Source organism: Acomys minous (assembly GCF_964271855.1).
Source record: "Acomys minous genome assembly, chromosome: 2".
NCBI classification, from domain to species: Eukaryota; Metazoa; Chordata; class Mammalia; order Rodentia; family Muridae; genus Acomys; species Acomys minous.
In genome coordinates, this window is record NC_140484.1 from 86,069,172 (window position 1) to 86,094,494 (window position 25,323).

At 52.0% G+C, this 25,323-nt stretch overlaps 1 protein-coding gene across 2 annotated transcripts in view; it reads right to left on the reverse strand.

Moving 5' to 3' along the window:
• The window catches only part of SULT2B1 (sulfotransferase family 2B member 1), a 51,862-nt gene that overhangs the window by 918 nt on the left and 25,621 nt on the right, over positions 1-25,323 (reverse strand). For both annotated transcript variants that reach the window (XM_084773326.1, XM_084773325.1), the window contains exons 2-6: positions 10,589-10,731; positions 6,744-6,952; positions 4,452-4,578; positions 4,022-4,116; positions 70-250 (exon numbers count right to left, since the gene is read on the reverse strand). In XM_084773326.1, the coding sequence (XP_084629452.1) occupies positions 70-250; positions 4,022-4,116; positions 4,452-4,578; positions 6,744-6,952; positions 10,589-10,676 (700 nt within the window). In that variant the 5' untranslated portion in view covers positions 10,677-10,731. The remainder of the gene's footprint in view (positions 1-69; positions 251-4,021; positions 4,117-4,451; positions 4,579-6,743; positions 6,953-10,588; positions 10,732-25,323) is intronic.

Sequence of the window (25,323 nt, forward strand, 5' to 3'; positions counted from 1 at the left end):
TCCACAGGGCATCTGGGAAGATAGAGGCCCAGAGGAGCCATGAAGCGGACGAGAAGCACGCAGTGGTACCTTTGCGCAGGAACGCCCCCTGGCGGTGGTCCAGCAGGCTGGCCGGCAGCAGTGTGTAGTTAGACATGGTGTTGGCCTTCATGGCACCAAAAGCCGAGTGGGCCACTACAGAGCTCAGGGCCTCTTCGCCCAGTGGCCGGCCCAGGAACTCACAGAGGCGTTGCACGGAGCCTCGAAGGTCCTGGGGTGGGAGACGGAGTCGTCAGTGGAGTAGGGACCACTTTGAGTGGCCCGAAAGGGTTCCTGACTCTCTGCCTCAGTTTCCCCACCTCCAAGCCAAAGTGTTGGGCCTCCTTTGTCCTCCAGTGTTCTAAAGAGTTCTGGAGGAGTGGAGAAGTGAGTGGAGGAAGGCAGAAGTCAGCAACTTAGAAGCTTGCTGTCCCTCAGAAGCACATGCTGTGGGTGGCACTGCTCCGTCGTCCCTGCCTGCACCTCCAGGACTGGTCTCTGGGGCCTAGCCTTCCCTGTCTGCCTGCCGCCTTTTACACGCCGTCTTTGTGTCCTTGACACCCCTATGCGTGCCCCCACCTTATCTTCTCCCTGGTAGACCCTCACCTATGCGGCCCCTTTCCCAGGCAGCCCGCCTCCAGCCTCCCTTCCCCCTCGTCGGCCAAGCCTTCCCTGGCTCCCTTGATGCAATGGCGCCCCGGGACATGGGGCAGAGTCCCCGCAGGCAGGCCTGGCTTCCACACCACTGTTCCCACAATTCCTTCTCTCTCCACGTCTTGGCACAAGATTTCTTATTACGCCCTTTGCCACTGATAATCGCAACTGCCACCTTCCTCGTGACCCTTGACCGGAGTCCCCCGGAGCTCCAAGCTGTGACCTAAGCCTTCATTCACATTTGTGCTGGCCTCGCCAACAGCTTTGCCAGAAATGTCACACCCTGGTTAGCAAACAGGGGCCCAGAGATAACAAGATACTCGCTCAAAGCCACACAGCCGGGAAGCTCGGACTCAGGCCCCCAAACCACACAGCTTCCCCCAACCTCACAGCTGTGCCCATGGCACACGGCACTCTGCATCGCTGGTCGGTGCACAGCCTGCTTTTCCAGGTCATCTCTCGTTTCATAACTCTTTATTCTCTGAGCCACAGGCCTGTCCCAGAAACACACATGTGGGCGGGGCCACGTACCCCAGGTTCCATGGCCCAGTTTTTGGTTGGAGAATAAAACCTGATGAAATGGAGGGAGGGAGTCATGGTGGTGAAACCTTTTCCAGAAACTTCCATCGGAAGAAATTTCTCAGGATGGGAAAAAATGGGGCTTCAGGGAACTGCTGTGGGTCTTAGGGAGAGAACCAACCCGCTCTAGGTGCTAAAGCTCCAGTTCCGTCCTCAAAACAGTGCTGATAACTTACCAGGAAGAACCTAAGTAATTACCATTTTCACTGCTCAAAATGGGTGAGCCATTGCTACTTTAAGTGAATATATATAATATATATATATATATATATATATATATATATATATATATATATATATATATATTGGTTTTTTGAGATAGGGTCTCTCTGTGTAGCCTTGGTTGTCCTGGACTCACTTTGTAGGCCAGGCTGGCCTCGAACTCACAGTTATCCACCTGTTCTGCCTCCCGAGTGCTGGGACTAAAGGCGTGCGCCACCACGCCCGGCTCTAAAATATATACTTTTAAAAGAGTTATTTATTATGTACAGTGCTCTGCCTGCATTATACCTACAGGCCAGAAGAGGGCACCAGAGCTCATTATAGATGGTTGTGAGCCACCTTGTGGTTTCTGGGAATTGAACTCAGGACCTCTGGAAAAGCAGGCAGTGCTCTTAAACTCTAAGCAATCTCTCCAGCCCGTAAAATATATAATTTTAAAATTAATTTATTCAGATTACATTTAAATTGTTATCACATCACTTGTATCCTCCAGTTCCTCCCTCCCTCTGGCTTTCACCCTATTCCCCTCCCCTAAGTCTGTGACAGAGGGGGACCACCTCCCCCACCATATGGTCACAGCCTATCAGGTCTCATCCTGGTAGCCTGCTTATCCTTTCTCTGGGTACCACCAGGCCTCCCCACCAAGGGGAAGGTGGTCAAATTTGGGGCACCAGAGTTCATGTCAGAGTCAGTCCCTGCTCTCCATACAACTGTGGAGAATGTCCTGTCCATTGGGCTAGATCAGAGCAGGGGTTTGGTATTTATACCTTTTTTTTTTTTTTTGAGACAGGGTTTCTCTTTCAGTCCTGGATGTCTTGGACCTGCTTTGTAGACCAGGCTGGCCTTTTTTTTTTTCCCCCAGGCTGGCATTTTTAAAGAATTATGAGTCTGAGCATTTTACCTGCACAGATGCATGGATGCCATGTGGCCAACAGAGGCCAGAAGAGGCCATCAAATCCCCTGGAACTGGAGTTATAGCCAACTATGAGCCACTGTGTGGGTGCTGGGAAACACCCAGCCCTCTGCAACAACAGCCAGTGCTCGTGCCTACCGAGCCATCTCTCCAGCATTCTTCTTCATCATCACCACCACCACACCATCATCATCATCAAATACTTTTGAGGCTGGGTCTCGCTGTGTAGCTCTGGCTGTCCTGGACCTCCCTTTGTAGACTAGACAGGTGGGAACTTGGAGAGATCCGCCTCTGCCGCCTCGGTGCCTCCCTCTCCTTCCTGCCCCTCCCTTGGGGTCAGCTGCACGCAGCTCTCACTGGGGCTGGGCAGCAGGCAGCAGGCATCGGCTCTCCTCGTAACTAGTCTGATATGCTCTTCCTCAGACACTAGCTAGCCGTTCTTAACGCCACACACGGAGACAAGGCTGGGCTAGGTGTGGGCACTGCACCAGCGCCAGGCACACCCCTCAGAGCTGCGCTCGGGGCTCGTCACAGGTTCTGAAGAGCAGCCTCCTTGTGCACTGAGAACCTAAGGTAGTAACTAGCTTGTAACTCTAGGACTTACAAAAAGCATCTCCAAAATGCAGTGCCCTGACCTGGTGACAATAAGCCTGTCACCTCAGTCACTCGAGAGACTGAAGGTTGGAAGTTCAAGGCCAAGCCAGCTGGGTAGTGCATGCCTTTAATCCCAGCACTCAGGGGGGCAGAGGCAGGTAGATGTCTATGAGTTCAAGACCAGCCTGGTCTACAAATTGAGTCCATGACAGCTAAGGTTACACAGAGAAACTCTGTCTTGAAAAAAAAAAAAACCAAAAAGACAACAACAAAAAAACAAGAAGCCAAACAAAACACCAAAATGAAGGCTAAGCCCATACAATCCTTGCCTGGACTCTCCCAGTGAGGACCTGGCATGAGGGCTTATTCGTAGACCACGTGCGTAATGTGCACAAAATTGTGCGTTCAATTCTTAAAACTGAAAAGGATGACAGCTACGGAATATGCCTGAGGTAGCGGCACCGGGGGAGGCTGAGTCAGGAAGATCTGGAGCTGGAGGGCAGTGTGGACCACACACAGGGCCTGGGGACTTAGCTCACTCCGGAGAGTGCTCGCTTAGCGTGCAGGGAGGCCTGGGTCCAACCCCAACCTCTGCATAAACCAGGCAAACTCCCGTAACCTCAGGAGTCGGAAACAGAATTAGAAGTTCAAGGTCATCCTCAAATACTTGGGCTAAAGGGGACATAGAGTGATGGAGGGGAGGAGGAGAGAGGGAGAAAAAGGGGGCATACAGACAGGCAGAGGGAGAGGAGGAGAAGGAGGAAGGGGTCAGACAGACAGACAGAGGGAGAGGGAGGAGAAGGCATTTTCCTAGGGCGGCTCCATCCGCAGCTTGGTTTTCCCCTGTTGTTATGTGGCCATCCCACGCCATCTTGAGTTGATTTGCTTTATCTGCCTATAGTCGTGTCGTCCCCCCCCCCCCCCACCAGAGACCTCCATAGGTCTTGTTTGCCCAGTACTTGGACCGGTAGGGAGTTGGCAGGCTTCCGGGAGTATGTGGTGAGGGAGGAGGGCTGGAGGGTGGGGGAACACCTGACAGACCTGATGCAGCTCCTCGTAGGTGATAAACAGGAAGTTCTCTCGGCTCCGCATCCGGATCCAGCCCTTGATGTGGTCAAACCAGGAGCCAAACTGCACTGCAGGCAGTGGAGGGTGTGTCAGCGCCACATGGCTCCCAGGACCAGGTTGGACAAGCCACCCCGTCCTGGCTGCCTGGCACCTTTCAGCCAGGGTCAGGGACCCTCCCCACGATGGCCAGCTCCCGACTGTGGAGTCCACCACCCTCTGCCACCACCCATCCGTGAGAAAGGACCATATCTCAGCTCTTCTGTCTCTTGGTCTGTCTGTCTGTCCGTCCATGCATCTGTCTGTCTCCTCTGGTCTCTCTATCTGTGCTTGCTAGCCTCTGTCTCCATCTCTGTCTCTCCTTCCCTTTGTCTCTCCCTCCTGACTCTTCCCAGGCCCTCCTCACCTTCTCCTTTGAGGAAATCCTGAAGGAACTGCTCAGGCGTGCCAGGGTCTTTCAACTGCCCTGCAATCTTAGAGTAATAATAGAGCGAGACCACGACGTCCCGGGGGTTCCGGCCCAAGTAAATGACCTATATACCGTGGGGAGAGGGGAAGGTGTCAGGCACAGTAGGATCCAGCAACCCCCGCCCAATGTGGCCTGCCTTGCTCCCCGCTCTTCTGACTCTGTAAGCAGAGCACACTCCCAGAGGCCTCTGTGTCTCCCTCCCCTCCACCCAGTGGCTGATAACTCCTCCTGGGCTCTCCTTGGAGCACCCTGTTTTGTTTTGTTTGAACATTGCTGTATATCCCAGGCTGGCCTTGAACTTGCTATTTAGGCAAGAATGATCTTCCCTGCTTCTGCTTCTTCAGTACTCAGATTACAGGTGTGCATCGGTGGTGGCGCAAACCGCCGGAGACAGAGGCAAGCGGAGCTCTGTGAGTTCGAGGCCAGCCTAGTCTACAGCGTGAGTTCCAGGACAGCTAAGGCTACACAGAGAAAACCTGTCTTGAAGACAAACAAACAAACAAAAACAAAAACAAACCAAACAAAAAAAAAAGAAAGAAAGAAAGAAAGGAAAAAAACAAGACAGCCGGGAGTGGTGGTGCACGCCTTTAATCCCAGCACTCGGGAGACAAGGCTAGCCTGGTCTACAGAGTGAATCCAAAAAAGCTAGGGCTAAAACAGAGAAACCCTGTCTTGAAAAACAAACAAACAAACACCAGGCTGGAAAGATAGCTCAGAAATTAAGAACACTGCCTGCCTGTTCTTCCAAAGGTCCTAAGTTCAAGTCCCAGCAACCACATGGTGGCTCACAACCATCTATACTGAGATCTAGTGCCCTCTTCTGGCCTGCAGGTGTATGTGCAGGCAGAACATTGTATACATAATAATAAGAACATGACTGGTGGATGGGGGCCCAGGGGGCTCTGCTTAAACTACTGCACTAACCAAGGAAAGTAGTAAACATTGAACCCCTACTCTGATCTACCCAATGGACAGGACATCCTCCACAGTTATGTGGAGAGCGGGGACTGACTCGGACATGAACTCTGGTGCCCCATATTTGACGACCTCTCCTTAGTGGGGAGGCCTGGTGGCACTCAGAGAAAGAATAAGCAGGCTACCAAGATGAGACTTGATAGCCTATGACCATATAGTGGGGGAGGAGGTCCCCCTCGGTCTTAGACCTAGGGGAGAGGAATAAGGTGAACGAGGGAGGGAGGGAGGAACAGGAAGATACAAGTGATGGGATAAGAATTGAGTTGTAGAGCCAGGTGTGGTGGCTCACGCCTTTAATCCCAGCACTTGGGAGGCAGAGGCAGGTGAATTGCTGTGAGTTCGAGGCCAGCCTGGTCTACAAAGTGAGTCTAGGACAGCAAAGGCTACACAGAGAAACACTGTCTCGAAAAACCAAAAAAAACCAAACAAACAAAAAAAAAGAATTGAGTTGTAATCTGAATTAACTTAATTAATTAATTAATTAAAAATAAGATAATAAAATAAAAATAAAAAATAAAAGGAACCTAAAAACCCAAACAAACTAGTGTGTATCACCATCCTAGTTTATGTGGTCCCAGGGATGCACACTGGCTACTGCTCTGCCAACTCAGCTGCTTGCTTCCCCAGCCCCTCTGCCAATTTTTTGTTTTGTTGTTTTGTTTTTTGAGACAGAGTTTCTCTGTGTAGCCCTGGCTGTTCTGGAACTCACTCTGTAGACCAGGCTGGCCTCGAACTCAGACACATGCTTGCCTGTACCTCCCGAGTGCTGGGATTAAAAGTGAGCACCACCATCGCCTGGCCTTGTTTGTTTGTGTTGTAGTTTGTGTGTTTGTGTCTTTGGTAGCATAGGATGACATCACAGCACTCTCCTGCCCCAGCTCCCCAGTGCTGAGATGACGGCCACACACGACCACATCCGGCCTCAAGTCTGCTCCCCTTTTAAAAGGTGGCCTAGGGCTGGAGAGGTGGCTCAGACGTTAAGAGCACTGACTGCCCTTCCAGAGGTCCTGAGTTCAATTCCCAGCAACCACACGGAGACTCTCAACCATGTGTAATGTGATCTAATGGCCTCTTCTGTCATGCAGGTGTACATGCATGTAGGCAGAGCACTGTATACATAAAAAAATAAATCTTAAAATATATTTAAAAGGTAGCCTACCAAGGGCTGCGCACAGGCTCAAGTGTGCATCTGCGGTGCGCACAGCTACTCAGCCGGTGGGTCTCCCACCTCCGCCCGCAGCCCACGCGCCTCACCTTGGCCTTGGACTTGAAGTAGGCCTTCGTGAACAGTTGGATGGGGAGATGGGAGCTCATGAGGCGGGGGCTGGGCCGGTCTGGGAGGCTGAAGGCGCTTATGATGGTCTCACACCAGGGTGCCCGTTGCCAGATGGGCTCAGAGCGGGTCCAGGAGGGATCCCCATCTTTCAGGATTAAGCAGAGGATCTCAATCATCCAGTTGGTACCTATGGGGGGGGGGGGATGACAAGAAGGTCAGAGGGAGTAGAGGGCGGCACTGGGGGGTGAGCTTTGACGTTTCAAGGGCCCAAGCCAGGCCCAGAGGTGCTGCCCCCCCTCTCCCTACTGCCTGAGATGTAGAATTTCTCAGCTACTGTATCTGTGCTTCCTGCTATGGGGATAATAGATGAAACCCCCATTTAATGCTTTCTTTTATAAGCAAACCTCAATTTTTAAATATTTATTTATTTATTTACTTATTTTGGTTTTTCGAGACAGGGTTTCTCTGTGTAGCCCTGGCTGTCCTGGACTTGCTTTGTAGACCAGGCTGACCTCAAACTCACAGCGATCCGCCTGCCTCTGCCTCTCGAGTGCTGGGATTAAAGGTGTGCGCCACCACACCCAGCTCAATTAAATGTTGTTTTGTTTGCTTTTAAAAATAAGAGTTGCTTTGGTCATGGTGTCTTTTCACAGCAACAGAACACTGGCAAAGATAAGGGGCTGGAGAGATGGCTCAGTGGATGAGAGCACGGGCTGCTCGTGTAGAGGACCCAGGTTCAATTCCCAGCACCCACGTGGCAACTTGCAATCACCTGTAACTCCAGTTCCAGGGGATGCAGTGCCCTCTTCTGGCCTCTGTGGGCCATGTGTACACATGGTATACACGTGGTCATGTGTACACACGGTCCACAGACAGAACTGCACGTGAAACTCCGATCCACATAAAATACAAATAAAAATATTGTAAAATATTTTTAAATTAAAAACTTATTTATTATGTATACAATATTCTGTCTGCATATACACCTGCATGCCAGAAGAGGGCACCAGATCTCATTATAGATGGTCATGAGCCGCCTATGGCTGGCTGGGAATTGAACTCAGGACCTCTGGAAGAGCAGCTGGTGCTCTTAACCTCTGAGCCATCTCTCCAGCCTCATATATACAAGGCTACACAGAGAAACTCTGTCTCTAAAAACCAAAAGAAGAAAAGAAAAAGAAAAAAAGGAAAAAGGGGGCTGGAGAGATGGCTCAGAGGTTAGGAGCACTGACTGTTCTTCCAAAGGTCATGAGTTCAAATCTCAGCAACCACATGTTGGCTCACAACCATCTATAATGAGATCTGTATATATAATAAATAAATATTTAAAAAAAAAAAAAGAAAGGGTCTATGGATCTTATCATTTCTGAGAAGCTGGCTGGACTTAATGTCCCCAAGCTCTGTTTGTCTCCACGCTCAGCACTGGGGTTATAGGCGCAAGGCACATGCCTGACTTTTTCTTTCTTTCTTTTTTGTGGCTTTGGTTTTTCGAGACAGGGTTTCTCTGTGTAGCCTTGGCTGTCCTGGACTCACTTTGTAGACCAGGCTGGCCTCGAACTTGCAGAGATCCGTCTGCCTCTGCCTCCCAAGTGCTGGAACTGCACTGTGCTCACTTGTGTTATATACAAGCAGGGCCTTGGAAAAGCAGCCAGTGCCCCTGACCTCTGAGCCGTCTCTCCAGCCCAGAAGGTAGAGTTTTTTTGTGCTGCATTACAGAGCATTTTGGGGCCCTGTGACTGAATAAGGGTAACAACCTGCTTGTATGTAACTCACTGCACTGACCTATATGCGGGTTCTGTGACTCACACTCAGGTTGTCCGCCTTGGCAGCAAGTGCATTTGCCAGGTGAAACATTTCATTGCCCTTAATTAACTAGTTTTGTTATTGTTGGTTTTGAGACAGAGTCTTAAAACATAGTTCTGGCTGCCCTGGAACTCACTTACGGGAACTAAGCTGGCCTCAAATTCATAGAGATCTGCCTGCCTCTGCCTCCCAGGTGCTTGGATTAAAGCCACTATACCTGGCCAGGTATTTTTGTGCTTGTTTGTTTTGTTTTGTCTTTTGTTTCTTTGTCTGTAGTAACAGGAATTGAGCTGAGAGTTTGGGAATGCTCCACCCCAGCCCCTCACTGGGGGCTTCTAGGCAGGGGCTCTACTGCTGAGCTTTCTGTCATGAAACACATTAAGATCACATTAAGATGGTCAGGATAAGCCTTGGGGTCCTCCTTCCTCAGACTCTGGCCTAGCAAAGACGGCAGGCCTCTGCCACCAGGCCCGGCTCATCCCTTATCTGAATGCGAGGAGCCCTGTCCCTGCGCCGGAGCCTGGGCCGCCTGGGTGGAAGGCTCTCAACCACCAGGAGAGGGCGCCAGAGGAACACAACCGTCCAACGCTCTTCTTAGCGGCTGTAGCTTGTCGCCCCAGCAGGAGCCCGGCACTGGATACCGGATGACAAGATTCTTGCACCAGGGGATCTCAGCAGTCCTCCAGTGCCGCTGAATCTGGAGACAGGGGCGGGGAAGTCCCACTCCCCAATGCATGGCTGCCTGGGGGTTCATACTCCTTGGTGAGGGTGGGGTTACTCCTGCACCGGCTGCCTCTCTGCGCTCTTGGCACCAGCTATAGCCCTTTCGAGCTACGTTTCCCCTCTCTGCTGGGTTAGAATTAGACGCACTGCAGACCTCACCACTCTAAGCATTTTGAGTTCCATTTGGCAACGTTTAAATACAGCCATATTGTTTTACAACAGTCACCTCTATTGACCCCTCCAAAGTGTGTCCTTTTCCTAAACGGAAATGTTAATCATTAAACAAATGCCCTCACTTCTCACCTCCTGCAGCCCCCGTCTGCGACGTATTTTATTTTTCCTTCTTTCATATTATATTTACTTGAGAAGGGGGTCTTATGATGTAGCCCTGGCTGGCCTGGAATTTGCTACGCAGACCAGGCTGGCTTCAAACTCACCTACACTGCCTCCTTAGTACTTGAATTAAAAAGGCCCATGCCACTGCGGGCTTATTCTTGGGGGCCTGGGTTTTATAAAGAGTTAGCTGAGAGAGCCATAGGGAGCAAGCCAGTCAGCAGTGTCCTGTTTGATTTCCACCTCAATCCCTGATTGATTTCTGGCCTGACTTCCCTCCATGACAGACAGTGGCTTGGACATGTAAACCACACCTGCCACCTGCCCTTTCTTCCCTAGTTAGGGCAGTTTTTTGTTTTTTTTTACAGCAGGAGAAAAAAAAAAAGGCAGACCGAGCTTTCCTTATCAGTGAGGACTGAGTAATATGCTGCACGTGAGTTCAGAACGCAACGGAGAGGAGGGAATTCCTCTGCAAACATGCTGGCCAGCAGGCGTGGTTCGGGCGTCACAGAACACAGCCATGTCCGAGGCAGACAAAGCTCTGGGGGGGAAAACCCAGACCAGCCTGCTAGTGAGAAAGCGGAGATTTAATCAGTGAGGCTGCACCTGGTGGCACACAGCTGCCATCCCTAAACCTGAGGCACTGAGGCACTGAGGCAGGAGTTCAAGACCAGCCCGGGCTACATGAAAACAAAGTACCCATCAAAATCCCACAGTGGCTGGTGCCACTCAATGCTTTGAGGGCTGAGGGGACAGGGAAGGTCTGGGGTGTGTGTGTGCACTCTTACAGCTCTGGTGGGAGGAAGGGGGAGATTACCCAGGCCTTCAGAGCCTACCTGGAGCAAGGGATTTAGGGGGCAGGACAATGGGAGGGGTTTCTGGCAGAGGACAAGTTCCAAGTAGTCCTGCAAAGCAGGCTCCTCCTTCCCTGAGACGGGAGGGTGGGCAGAGGGGGAGGGCGTACCTGACTTGGGGTAGGTGACAATAAAGATGTCCTCATCCCGCACATTGCTGGTGTTCTCGGCCAGGCTGAGGCTCTCGGGTGAGTACATGCCGACTGGAAAAGGGATGCCTTTGTACCGGAAGTATTCACCAGGCAACTTCTGGCTGGAAGAGGGGAAGAGCCCAGGTAAGGAAGAAGGAGGGGAGGGGTGGGCAGCAAGCTGCAGGGCCCTTCTACCCGCCCCCTGGTGGGCAGTGTCCATCTGAAAAGTGGATCCGCTTCCACGTCGTCACAACAATCCTGTGACATCATAGCCTCATATTAATGGGTGTAGAAAGCTGAGCACAGGAGGGGGTGGGAGTGCCTTGCCCAAAGCCATGCCGCCGGCAGGAGGCAGGGTCCTTACTTCATGGCTGCAAAGTGGAGCTAAAGTGTCCTTCTTAGGGTTCATTCCACAGCCCAAGCCTAGAGGGCGACACCACGTCACCGGGCCATTTTGCGAATGAGGAACTCAAGCCAAAGGTGGCAGGTGCCCTGCCCACGCTGCTGCACGCTGCAGAGCCCATGTGAAAACCCGCGGTGACTCACGGAGAAGCTAAAACGATCAAGCTGCTTTTCCGAAAGCCATGACGCATTTACGCAGCCACGAAACTGAGTTTCCAAAGAGGAGACTAAACCTAGGGCTTCCAGAATGATTCAGGAAGTGTTCTACCACTGAGCCACGCCCCAGCCCCTCACTGGGGGGTTCTAGGCAGGGGCTTTACCACCGAGCCACGCCCACAGCCCCTCACTGGGGGATTCTAGGCAGGGGCTCTACCACTCAGCCACACCCCAGCCCCTCACTGGGGGATTCTAGGCAGGGGCTCCACCACTGAGCCATGCCCACAGCCCCTCACTGGGGAATTCTAGGCAGAGGCTCTACCACTGAGCGACGCCCCAGGCCCTCACTGGGGGATTCTAGGCAGGGGCTCCACCACTGAGCCACACCCCAGCCCCTCACTGGGGGATTCTAGGCAGGGGCGCCACCACTGAGCCACGCCCACAGCCCTCTATTAGTGCATTGGAGACAGGGTCTCAATAAGTTCTGACTGGTTTTGACTCTTGTGTCTCAGCCTCCTAAGAGCTAGGATGACAGATCTGGGCCACCAGGCTCATCTAGGACATATGTTTTGTCTAATAATTCTTTTAGTGACAAAGCTTGAGCTTTGGTGCTGGCACATTAGGCCATTTTCCTGCCACGGGGCTACAGCCCTTGGATTCGTATTTTGCGGGAGAAAAAAAGAAACCATGGTATACTGCTTCGTTTTGAAGACCAAGCATCCACAAACATTCCTGAGGACAGGCTCGCTCTGGCTGCTGAATCTGGGTCACACCTGTGACTGGAGGGACGGAGGATCCTCAGGCGTGGACTACAGTGCCTGGGCTTCTGTCCCTGGATGCATGTCACTTTTTCTTAGGGAGCAATTCCCATAGTCCACCACTGTGTAGTGCCTGCATGCCACTGTGTCCCACTAAAGCCCTCTGCGTGTGGCCTCTGCTCATCCTCCCAACCTCTCTGTCCCTCTCAGTAGGGACGAGGCAAGAGACTCAGGGAGATTAGGGTGGGCAGAATTGTGGATGCTGCCAACTACTCCTAAAACACCTCACTTTAGTCGGGCGTGGTGGCACACGCCTTTAATCCCAGCACTCGGGAAGCAGAGGCAGGTGGATCGCTGTGAGTTTGAGGCCAGCCTGGTCTACAAAGCAAGTCCAGGACAGCCAAGGCTACACAGAGAGACCCTGTCTCAAACAAACAAACAAACAAAGCAAAACACCTCACTTTGAGTGAGACTAGTGGATCAAGTCAGCCATTCCCAAGCCCCAGAAAGTAGAGGCAGGGGGACAGAAAGCTAAAGGCCAACTCCAAACGCCCAGGGAGTCTCAGTCTCAAACAGTAAGGAGACGCTGGGAGATGGCAGCACATTCCTTTAATCCCAGCACTCGGGAGGCAGGCAGATCTCTGAGTTTGAAGCCAACCTGGTCTACAGAGAGAGTTCCAGGACAGCCAGGGCTACACAAAGAAACCCTGTCTCAACTTCCATGCCCTAAAGGAGAGGGGCTGGAGAGATGGCTCAGCGGTTAAGAGCACTGGGTGTTCTTCCAGAGGTCCTGAGTTCAATTCCTGGTACCCACATGGCGGCTCACAACTGTCTGTTAACCCCAGTTTCAGAGGATCCGAAACCCTGTCACAGACACACATGCAAGGCAAAACACCAATTCAAATAAAATAAATAAATTATTTTTTTTCAAAAAAAAAAAAAGAAAGAAAGAAAGAAAGAAGGAAGGAAGGAAGGAAGTTTGGAATGTAAAATCCCCCAAAGAGGGGCTGGGGGTGTGGCTCAGTGATAGAGACCTTGCCTAGAATCCCCCAGTAAGGGGTAGCCATGGCTGTGGTATGTCACTAGGCCCTAGTCTCCATCCCTAGGACAGCAACAGCAATGATGATGTTGTTGATGATGACAGTTTGGCTCTGAGCATGTAGGTGAAACTCAGAAACGCAGAGGGCAAACCATTCTTCGAACCCACACTGTGGAAAGCTTGGGTGTGTGCCTCGGCGTCTGGTATAATCACGGGCACAGTAACCACCGCCTCGTCGCAGAGAGAGTGTCGGAGAAGGGCTGAAGGAGGCTGTAAGTGGTCAGCGTACGTCCTGGCCTGAAGCTCAAATCCCATCAACTTGAGCTATCTAAACATCTCCATTTTACGGAGCAGGCCAGCGCTACAGTGCGATGCTCCCTCGCTAAGCTGTGCAGTCTTTAGTCATCTTATCGCTTTCCCATAGGCTGAGCCAAATTGGTGATATCACCAGTTACCAAGTAGATTTGGCTTGCGAATGGGAGCAGTCAGTGAGGTCAACAGCTACCAGGCAAACTAGCTGATGGACACCTGCCTGTGGCAAAGCCTACCCTGCCTTGCCTGCTTGAGCCTCAGTTTCCTCGTGTGTCACAAGCAGACAGCAACAGGCGCTACTTCAAGCTGCTATTCCTAGCGAGGATTATAAGGGCTTGTGAATCTTAAGTACTGGCCTCAGGGACAGTGGACTCTTTGATCTCAGCCGCTCTACTAGAGAGCCATTTTTTTCCCATACAGGAGAGGGAAACTGAGTCACCTTTCAGGGAAGGATCTTGGTGCCCTGAGGCACCCTGAAATGGTTTCTGGATGAGTAAGTAAATGAATGTAGACACCTGGGCCTGGACGGGAGTGTTAATTCAGAACATGGCTCTGCTCTGGCAAGAGATCACATCCAAAGACCTTCTAGGCCTGTGTGACCTGGCCGGAATACAGGCACGCCTTTAATCTGGGAGACAGAGGCAGGCAGATCTCTGAGTTCAAGGCCAGCTTGGTATAGAGCAAAATTTCGGTAAGGAAAAGTTTAGGTCCAGGCATGGTGGAACACGCCTTTTAATCCCAGCACTCAGGAGGCAGAGGCAGGTGGATCTCTGAGCTCTTAGTCCCATCTGTCCAGGCTGTTCAGTTGAGTCAGTGAGCTGAGAGGCAGTGCGGGGGAGCTGAGTTCGCGGCAGTTTAGTTGGTGGAATTCGGAGGCAGATTTTACCAGGAGAGTTTTACCGAGACAGGTGGAAGAGAGTTAGGCACAGGTGGAGACAGAACGAGCCAGAGAATGAGAAGGAGCCAGAAAGAAGACTGGAAAGGATTTCTAGAGTTAGTTTGAGGCCAAGCAGAGCCAATCAGTAAGAAACTGAGATTGAATCAGTCATCTTGGAGAGGGGTTTGAGCCAGAGCAGCTGAGTTGAACCAGCCAGCCAGAGTTCAGAAGGAGCTGCTAGAAAGGGGTGAACTTATTCAGCAGTAAACCTCAGAGGAGGCTGAAAACACTCTAGGCCTGGATTAGATTGTACAGAGGCTAGAAGCTTCCAGGACTAGGCCAGGGTTAAGGACAGAGCCAGTAAGCCTCAGAGACAAAGATTAAATCAGGCGAGTAAAAAGTTAATACTACATGGGCCACTGCTCCACCAGTTTAAAAAAAAACAATTCTGAATGCAGCTCATGTTCTGAGAGGCCAAGAAGCAAGGGCTCATGGCTGCTGGCCTGCAAGGCACCTGTGAGTAAGTGAAAGAGAAAGTGGGTGATAAGTGAATGAAGGAGTGCACTTATTCGGCCATGCCTCGCCTTCATTCCCAGATGGTTGTGAGCGGCCACGTGGGTGCTGGGAGTTGAACCCAAGCCCCCTGCAAGAGCAGCCAGTGCTCTTACCCTCTGAACCATCTCTCCAACCTCAACAATTGTTTGGTTTGGGTCTTTTTTTGTTAGTGTCTCCAATATATTCCCCAGCACTGGGTACCGTGGGGAGAGGTCTTCAGTGTCTGTTGGAAGAAAGGAGTTTGTGCCGCACGGTCCTCCCCGACCTTGTGAATTTACTCAGCAATGTCTTGATGATCCCTGCCTTAACCGAGGAGACAAAGGGGCCTCAGAGAGGCAGAGACACCTGCCTGACATCACACAGCCATGGAGGGCAGAGTGGAGGATTTGAACCCAGGCTGTTCAGAGATGCCCAGGTCATGGTGCACCCAGCCCACCACGATGGCAGTCCCACTTAGAGTTAAAACACCTGGCCGGGCGTAGTGGTGCATGCCTTTAATCCCAGCACTCGGGAGGCAGAGGCAGGTGGATCGCAGGGAGAGAGAGCTGACTCCTGTGGGTGGCCTCTGACCTATGAGCACATGTCACTTGCATGCATACACACACATGCAATAAATAGTAAGTGCTGGGTGGCTCCTCTGACGGCTAGGGTTAATCCCTGCCTTTCACGTTCACCCACATCTGTGTGCCTGTGTTTACACACACACACACACACACACACACACACACACACACACACACACACACTTCCAAAGCAGCAGCAGTAAGTGGGCAGCAGGAGATGAAAATGTGCCTCTAAGCTGGGTGTGATGGCATCACACAGCTTTGATCCCAACACTTGGGAGGGAGGCAGAGTCGAGTAGATCTCTGAGTTCGAGGCCAGCCTGCTCTACAGAGGGAGTCCTCCAGGACAGCCAGGGCCACACAGAGAAACCCTGTCTTGAAAAAAACAAAAACAAACAAACAAAATGTCGCCTCTGTGGTGCTAAGGTGTTGGGGGAGGCGACCGTGAGCCTTGGACACCAGGTCTGCAAACCATACAGTGGGAGATAGCCCTGCACACACCTGGCTTTCCACGAGAGAACACCTGTTTCTATATATCCACTAGCTAGTGACAGGAAGGGAATACAGCGACATTCTCGGATAAGCAGGGGACAATGGGACAGCCGGAGCTGTTGGGGTGAGGATGGGTAAGTCCGAGGTTTTAGGAGTCTCCAGAGCCCAGGCCTGTGTCCTGTCTCCTGAGGTGCGCCATGCTTCTCCTACACTGATTTTACTGTAGCACTGTTGTTCTGTTTCTTGAGACAGCCGTGCTATAAGTAGCCCAGGCTTGACTCAAATATCTGGCAATGCTCCTGCTCTGAGCTCTGTAGTGCAGGGGTTACGGGTGTGTGCCATCACGCCAGGTCTATGTCATGTGCCGTGGAACCCGGGGCCTCATGTACGCTGGGCAGCTAAGCAAACCCTGAGCCTAGGGGTCTGCCTGTCAAGGGACTCATTCCGTTATCACAATGATGGGCAGTGGCTGCCCGGGGACCCTCTTGTCTCCCGCGGGGTATTTGAGAAGGTACCTCACCATGTCACTATCCTACTGCTGGGGGACGTGCGAGCAATGCCCAAGGACATGGTCAGGCTCCTTCACCGGAGGAGGGTGGACAGTTTGTCACTCGCCCACTGATATTTCCTGAGCCCTGGTCGTGGGAGCACTGAGATTCGCATTGACAGCTTTTGTCCTTGGGATCGATCCAGCCAGCTTCAAATGATGTCATTGTACACATCAGAAAGTGACGGTGTGTGGGTCTGAGGCAGGAGGACTTTGCAAGTTTAAGGCCAGGCTGAGCTACATATCTTGACCATGTCTTATAGGAAGTGGAGGAAGAGAAGGAAGCTGAAGATGAGAAAGAGGAGGGAGATGAGGACGAGGGAGATGGGGAGGAGGGAGGTGGGGAGGAGGGAGGTGGGGAGGAGGGAGGTGGGGAGGAGGGAGGTGGGGAGGAGGGAGATGGGGAGGAGGGAGATGGGGAGGAGGGAGATGGGGAGGAGGGAGGTGGGGAGGAGGGAGGTGGGGAGGAGGGAGGTGGGGAGGAGGGAGGTGGGGAGGAGGGAGATGGATTTGATCTCACACAGGGGGCTCTGGAACAGGACATTTCCATTTGGTCACAGGAGGTCAGGGGCACCTCTCTGAGGGGGTGACGTGTAGAAACCCCTAAAAGAGTGAGGAAGTGGCTGTGGGGTCCCAGAAGGACCTGGGTGTGGAAGCTGGTGTCTGGGCAGACTAGTTGAGCCAGGCCCATTGTCACAGGCAGCTGCCAGGCGGCCCTGCTGATTCACGCTGGGGTCAGCTCAGCTGAGTCCCCCAGCGTGAGCCAACTTCAGTTACATCATTCATAGCCTGTGTTTATAGCAAAGTCCCGACGGCGGGAAGGCCAGCTTCGCCTGCCAGGATGCTCTTCCCCTCCCCCCCTCTGCTCACCTCCACGCTGGCCTCTGCATGGGGTGCGTCTGTGCCAGCGTCCCCAACTCCCCTCAGCAGGATGACTCACGCTTTAGCGAGAGCCAGGAAAAATCTACCAGCGGCGGCGCGACCTCGCCGGGAATGACTTTCCCAGCGTCTCTATGATGCGTGGCCGGCTCCGGCTCAGGCAGCAGCACCCTCCATCTTGTTTAATTCTTTGGCCACTGCTTAATACTTAGTGAGGATTTTCTTTCTGTATTTTCTTCTTTCATTGCTTCTTCCGCACTAGGAAGGGGACTGGGATTGCGGTCAGCCTTCAAGAAGTAGGCAGAGTAGGGAGAGGGGCTGTACTCACTGCACGTGCTAGGTGAACAGACAAGCGCGTCCCCCACCCCTGAAATGTACGAGATACCCGGACGACCTTGCGAAGGAACCCAGCGAAAAACACAGGATCTGGACTGCGACACTGAAGAAGCAGAAGCCAAGAGGGAGGAGACCGGTGCTCAACACTTGCGCCAGCACATCACAAAAACCCGCTTCCATCTTTTTTTGCTTTTGTTTTTGTTTGTTTGTTTGTTTGTTTGTTTTTGAGACAGGTTTCTTTATGTAACCTTGGCTGTCCTGGAACTTGCTCTGTAGACCAGGCTGGCCTGGAACTCAGAGATCCACCTGCCTCTGCCTCCCTAGTGCTGGGATTAAAGGTGTGTGCCACCACGCCTGGCGTGACTGTATCCTCGAAGGCATCCTTTACATTTCTGAAATTTACTACACACAAGCATCTTCTGTAAAGACGCTGAGAAAGAAACTTAATTTAGTCATCCACTGCCCGGAATGTGTGGGGGTCAAAGGTCTTGATGCCTGTGCCTCAGGTTAAAATGCCCGGAGCTGGGTCTGGCGGGACAGGCTTGTCACCCCAGCACCAGAGAAACTGTGGCAGGAGAATCTTGATTTCAAGGTCAGCTTGTGAAATTCAGTGAGAGCCTGTTGCAAAACAAAACAAAAAAGGAGGAGCCCGGCGTGGTGGCGCAGGCCTTTAATCCCAGCACTTGGCAGGCAGAGGCAGGTGGGTCTCTGAGATTTCTAGGCTAGCCTGGTCTACAGGGAAAGACCCTGACTCAAAAAGCAAAACAAAACAAACAAAAAGTAAAAGGAGGCGGAGGGGCGGGGGCATGGCTGCTGATAGAGAACTGGCCTGGCATACAAAAAGTCCTGGGTTCAATCCCTGGTGCTACCCCCAAAGTAACAGCTACACTAAAACATGTCTAGTTGTAAATATCACTCACACACACACACACACACACACACACACACACACACACACATACACACACACACAAACACCTATATATTCAGAAGTGAGCAACTGCCAAGGTCATTGCCATGTGAGATTCAGTAGAGGGACGTGTGTGTGTGTATGTGTGTTATGTGTCTGTATGTGTGTGTGTGTGGTATGTGTCTGTGTGTGTGTGGTGTGTGTGTGTGGTATGTCTCTGGGTGTGTGTGTGTGGTGTGTGTATGTGTGTGGTGTGTGTGTATGTGTGTGTGTGTGTCTGTGTGTGCATGCATGCATACATATGTGCATAATATCTTAACTATATACCAGAGATGACAAAATATTATTCATGAAGGAACCTGTCAAGGCCACCACAGTCCTATTGTACAAAAAGACCTTTGTCAAGGAATAATCCTATTTATTATAGCTGAAGTATTCCTTGAGGGCTTTTTCTGTGCTTTCTACCACTCCAGCCTTGTTCCCACACATGACTTGAGGGGTTGGTGGCCACCTACAGGAATTACCCCATTAAACCCACTGGAGGCGCCTCCACTTAACACAACAGCTCTCTTAGCGTTAGGGGTCTCAAGTATGTGCCCATCATAGCCGAATATAAGGAAAATGAAATCATATAAATCAAGCCTTACTAATTATAATCATACTTGGACTCAGAATATTTCAAAACATCATTTTCTATTTCAGATATGTGCGCCCATGCAAGTGTGTACATGTGTGCGGTGTTTGTGTGCACGCATGTGTGAGTGTGCATGTGTCTATCTGTATTTTTGTGGTGTGTGTTTGCTTCGTGCTGGCCCTGGGGCTGCTCCTCCTGCTCTCACTTCTCCCAGCTTCACGGATAGCAAACCTCACACCTCACTCTCTTCACACGTTTACCGCCTGCAGACTGTCTCATGAAGACCTTTAGGCCCATTTCAAAACCTGCCCCCTCCCACCACCTGACAATGGTAGGATTGAACTCAGGACCTGGCACATGTTAGGCCAGAGCTCTACCACTGAGCCACGCCCCAGCCCCTCACTGGGGGATTCTAGGCAGGGGCTCTACCACTGAGTCACGCCCCAGCCCCTCACTGGAGGATTCTAGGCAGGGGCTCTACCACTGAGCCACACCCCAGCCCCTCACTGGAGGATTCTAGGCAGGGGCTCTACCACTGGGCCACGCCCTCTGCCCCTCACTGGAGGATTCTAGGCAGGGGCTCTACCACTGAGCCACGCCCCAGCCCCTCACTGGAGGATTCTAGGCAGGGGCTCTACCACTGAGTCACGCCCCAGCCCCTCACTGGAGGATTCTAGGCAGGGGCTCTACCACTGAGCCACACCCCAGCCCCTCACTGGAGGATTCTAGGCAGGGGCTCTACCACTGGGCCACGCCCTCTGCCCCTCACTGGAGGATTCTAGGCAGGGGCTCTACCACTGAGCCACACCCCAGCCCCTCACTGGAGGATTCTAGGCAGGGGCTCTACCACTGGGCCACGCCCCAGCCCCTCACTGGAGGATTCTAGGCAGGGGCTCTACCACTGGGCCACGCCCCAGCCCCTCACTGGAGGATTCTAGGCAGGGGCTCTACCACTGAGTCACGCCCCAGCCCCTCACTGGGGGATTCTAGGCAGGGGCTCTACCACTGAGTCACGCCCCAGCCCCTCACTGGGGGATTCTAGGCAGGGGCTCTACCACTGAGCCACGCCCCAGCCCCTCACTGGAGGATTCTAGGCAGGGGCTCTACCACTGGGCCACGCCCCAGCCCCTCACTGGAGGATTCTAGGCAGGGGCTTTACCACTGGGCCACGCCCCAGCCCCTCACTGGAGGATTCTAGGCAGGGGCTCTACCACTGAGTCACGCCCCAGCCCCTCACTGGGGGATTCTAGGCAGGGGCTCTACCACTGAGCCACGCCCCAGCCCCTCACTGGAGGATTCTAGGCAGGGGCTCTACCACTGAGCCACGCCCCAGCCCCTCACTGGAGGATTCTAGGCAGGGGCTCTACCACTGGGCCACGCCCCAGCCCCTCACTGGAGGATTCTAGGCAGGGGCTCTACCACTGGGCCACGCCCCAGCCCCTCACTGGGGGATTCTAGGCAGGGGCTCTACTCCACTCGTTCCTGTCATTTTTTTTAATTAAAATTTTTCTTACGGGGTGGGGGTGGGGGGCGGCAGGCATGGTGGTGCATGCCTTTAATCCCAGCACTTGGGAGGCAGATGCAGGCAGCTCACTGTGAGTTTGAGGCCAGCCTGGACTACAAAATGTGTCTAGGACAGCCAAAGCTACACAGAGAAACCCTGTCTCAAAAAAAACCAAAAAAGAAAAATGAAAACTTTTTCCCCCAGGGCTAGAGAGATGGCTCGGAGGTTAAGAGCAGGGGCAGTTCTTCCAGAAGACCCAGGTTCAATTCCCAGCACCCACATGGTGGCTCACAACCATCTCTAACTCCTGGTCCATAGGATCTGATACCCTCCATAGGTGCCCGGCACACATGGTGCACAGACATGCAAAAACACCCATACACATGAAATAACACGTACATATATACATACGCACACATACATAAACACCTTGCCATCTTGTCCTTTAAGAAGCATTTTCCACAGAGAAACCCTGTCTCGAAAAACCAAAGAAGAAGAAGAAGAGGAGGAGGAGGAGGAAGAGGAGGAGGAAGAAGAAGAAGAAGAAGAAGAAGAAGAAGAAGAAGAAGAAGAAGAAGAAGAAGAAGAAGAAGAAGAAGAAGAAGCATTTTTGTGCACTTGGGAGGCAGAAGCAGGCGGATCGTTGTGAGTTCAAGGCCAGCCTGGTCTACGAAGTGAGTCTAGGACAGCCAGGGCTAGTTTTTTCTGTTTCAGAAAAAACAAAACAAACAAACAAACAACAACAAAAAAGAAGCATTTTCATTTTGAGGAATGGTGACCATCAAAGTGAATTTTGGCAAGCAGAAGCCCCTGGCCAGCCACGCTCAGGAGGCTCCCGGGCTGTGTGGCTTCCCTACCCTCTGGTTCAGACAGCCGCTGCAGCTCTGTTATTTTTCCATCTCAGGCTGAGTGAGACCAGCCTTGGACATCCCAGAATGTCATCCCAGGAGCTATGCCCTGGTGTCTGGCTGTTTAGGTGCAGGGAAAGGTGGCTGATACTTCCTAGTTTGTAAGACAAGCCACACCCCTCCCCACGTGTAGAAGGGATCTGTAACAGATTCCAGAGTGTGAGGGCACACGAGTTCCTAACACAAAATGGATAGTTATGGCCCTGGCCACCCAGGTCTGCAATCCCAACACTCAGGAGACCGAGGCAGGAGGATTGCTTTGAATTCCAGGACAGCCTGGGCTACAGACCCTGCCTTAAGGTAAAACAAAGAAAAATGAAATTTTAAGGGCTGAGAGATGGCTCAGAGGTTAAGAGCACTGTCTGCTTTTCCAAAGATCCTGAGTTCAATTCCGGGCAACCACATGGTGGCTCACAACCATCCACAATGAGATCTGGTGCCCTCTTCTGGCCTGCAGGTGTACATGCAAGGGAAATACTGTGTACATAATAAATAAATAAATCTTAAATTTTATTTATTTATTTATTGGTCTTTCAAGACAGGGTTTCTCTGTGTAGCCCTGGCTGTCCTGGACTCGCTTTGTAGACCAGGCTGGCCTCGAACTTACAGGGATCCGCCTGCCTCTGCCTCCCGAGTGCTGGGATTAAAAGCGTGCGCTGCCACCACCCGGCTTTTTTAAACTTCTTAAAAATTAAAAAAAAAAATGTTTTTTTAATGGTGTTTTAACCTCAAGTGGCTGACTGACCACATAGAACACCTCCTTTTTAGACTTTGCGGTACAACCCTCCTATTGTTGGCCCATTTGAGAAATGAAGGCAGAGGCGGGCAACGTGGAGTGACAGCTGACAGAGACATTCCTTTGGTTCAAGGTGCCCCCAGCTCTGTCCTTTCAGGCCGTCAGTCTCCCCCAAGGGCCTGGTCTTGTCAGGCTCAGCCTGTTCTGTAAATGTTCCACGCTCTACCACACCAGGTCTCCTAGTGGCCTCTTGCCTGGGGCGTTTCCCACTTCTCTCTGATGCACTTCCCCCCCCACCCCACCCCCAGTTTATTAAACCCCTGTTGTGTGCCTTTGTTGCACTGAACCTCACAGACCCAGTGTGCTGTCTAACGTCACAGTCACCAGCCACACGTGGCTCCTGGGTATTTGAAATGAAACCACGGGGACTCAGGGTAGAGGTTCCGGCTCTTTCCCTTCTGTTACTTTTTGTTAGCTCTGAGGACCGGAAGCTCTGTTAGCAAGCTGGGAACTTGCTTGCCGACTGGTCAGCTGTGACCACGGTGAGATCAAAATGCAAATGGAATCTCTCCCTAGGCAGGGCAACTGCCCAGGCTGGTCATCAGACAGAGAAAGCTCACATCATAGATCCCGGCTTAGTGTGGGAAAGAGGCAACTCAATTTATACTTTAGGTGGGATTTGTTTTTGTTTTTGTTTTTTTAGGTTTTAAATTTTTATTTATTTTTCATCTTATGTGTGTTGTGCCTGCATGTCTGCCTGTGTGAGGAGGGTGTCAGATCTTGGAGTTACAGACAGTTGTGAGCTGCCATGTGGGTGCTGGGAATTGAACCTAGGTCCTTTGGAAGAGCAGTCAGTGAGTGCTCTTAACCGCTGAGCCATCTCTCCAGCCCCTTGTTTTGTTTTGCTTTTGTTTCTTTTAAAGGCAAGGTCTCACTCACTCTGTATCCCAGGCTCACCTCAGGTTTGCCGCAATCCTCCTGCCTCCACTTCCTACATGCTAAGATGACAGCTGTAAGCTCTCTTCCACTCATTTTAGTTGTGGCATCAAGGAGACCTTCCCCGGGGGTTCATGATGTGTCTTAATAAGTGAGGTGTTGGTAGAGCACTGACCAGGATTTCCCAGTCAGTGTCTGCGGACATGGCTCAGCATCAGCACCCTTGCTAGAATCCCTCAGTAGGGGCTGGGTGTGGTTCAGCGGGACAAAGCCCTGGGTTCCATGCCCCCTAAGGCAGCACAAAGAAGGAGGGAGTTAGAGCTGAGGAGATGGCCCAGGGGCTGCCTGCTGGGCTGGCTGAGTACCTAAGCTTGCATCTTCAGCCCCCAGGTAAAAGCTGGGCACTGTGGTGTGCCTCCCCACCTCAGTGTTGTGTGTATGTGTGTGTGTGTGTGTGTGTGTGTGCCTCCTCACCTCAGTGTTGTGTGTGTGTGTGTGTGCCTCCCCACCTCAGTGTTGTGTGTGTGTGCCTCCTCACCTCAGTGTTGTATGTGTGTGTGTGTGTGTGTGTGTGTGTGTGTGTGTGTGTGTGCCTCCTCACCTCAGTGGTGTGTGTGTGTGTGTGTGTGTGTGTGTGTGTGTGTGTATGTGTGGATGTGCCTCCCCACCTCAGTGTTGTGTGTGTGTGTGCCTCCATACCTCAGTGCTGTGTGTGTGTGTGCCTCCCCACCTCAGTGTTGTGTGTGTATGTGTGTGCCTCCCCACCTCAGTGCTGTGTGTGTGTATGTGTGTGCCTCCCCACCTCAGCGCCGTTGTGTGTGTATCTCAGTGCTGTGTGTGTGTGTGTGTGTGTGTCTCCACCTCAGCACCACGGTGTGTGTATCTCAGTGCTGTGTGTGTGTGCTTCCCCACCTCAGTGCCGTGGTGTCTGTATCTCAGTGCTGTGGTAAGGCACAGAAACAGATCCCTGTAACTCTCTAACCAACTGACCTAGTCAAAATCGAGAGCTCCAGTTTCAATTAAAAAAAAAAAAAGGTAGAGCAGTTAGAGAGGCAGCTCAGCAGTAAAATGCACTTGGTGCTCTTGAGAAGGACACAAGTTTGGATCCCAGAACCCATGCCAGACCCTCTAACTAACTCAGCGACAAGGGATCTGATGCCCTCTTCTGGCACCCTGGGGCACCTAAATAAACATGGCACTTGTGCATGCACACACACACACACACACACACACACACACACACACACGTTAAAAATATGGAAAGTAGCCGGGCGTGGTGGCGCACGCCTTTAATCCCAGCACTCGGGAGGCAGAGGCAGGCGGATCGCTGTGAGTTCGAGGCCAGCCTGGTCTACAAAGGGAGTCCAGGACAGCCAAGGCTACACAGAGAAACCCTGTCTCGAAAAACAAAACAAAATGGAAAGTAATAGAGAAAGATGCCAATCTCCAGTCTTCCCATGTACACACACAGGTGAGCATACCAGCACACATGTGCACATGATGCCTATACCACATTCAGAAATAAACACAAAAGGGGGGGCCGAGTGGGTTCGTTGCAGGAAGCGCGCCTGTGAGCGAGGCCCTTGGATCAGGCCTGGCTGGGGCTCTTTCTCCATCTGCCCCCATTTTCTGGCTGGGGGGGGGGTGCTTCCTGGCATTTGAAAAAGAAAGTAGGAAAAACAAAACAAAGCCCCAAATGAGCTAACTTGCTGCTGTTATTACCTAGCAGTTGGGAGGCTAAGGCAGGAAGGTTGCCATAAGTTCGAGACCAGCCCGAGCTACAGAATGAGACCATCTCAAAACCAAAAAAACGGGGCCGGAGAGATGATGGCTTGGTGTTTGAAAAGTGCACACTGCTGATCCAGAGGATTCGAGGTCAGCTCCCAGCACCGCATGGGGCAGTTCACAACTGCCAATAGCTACAGACTCGGGGATCCGCCCCTTCTGACCTCTGTGGGCACACACACATACACAGAGAAACATAAATAAACAAATCGGTCTATGAAGAAGATGCATTGCCCCTCCCCCTCACACAAAATCCCTCCTCAGAGCAAACAGCTCCCTTCCGCATGGGACAGCAGTCCCCCAGGTGTCACCTGAAGCCTGGTGGACTTGGTAGGTGGCCTTTGAGCTCAGGGCACCTGGTCCCTTCCTGGGGCTTCTGGCTCAG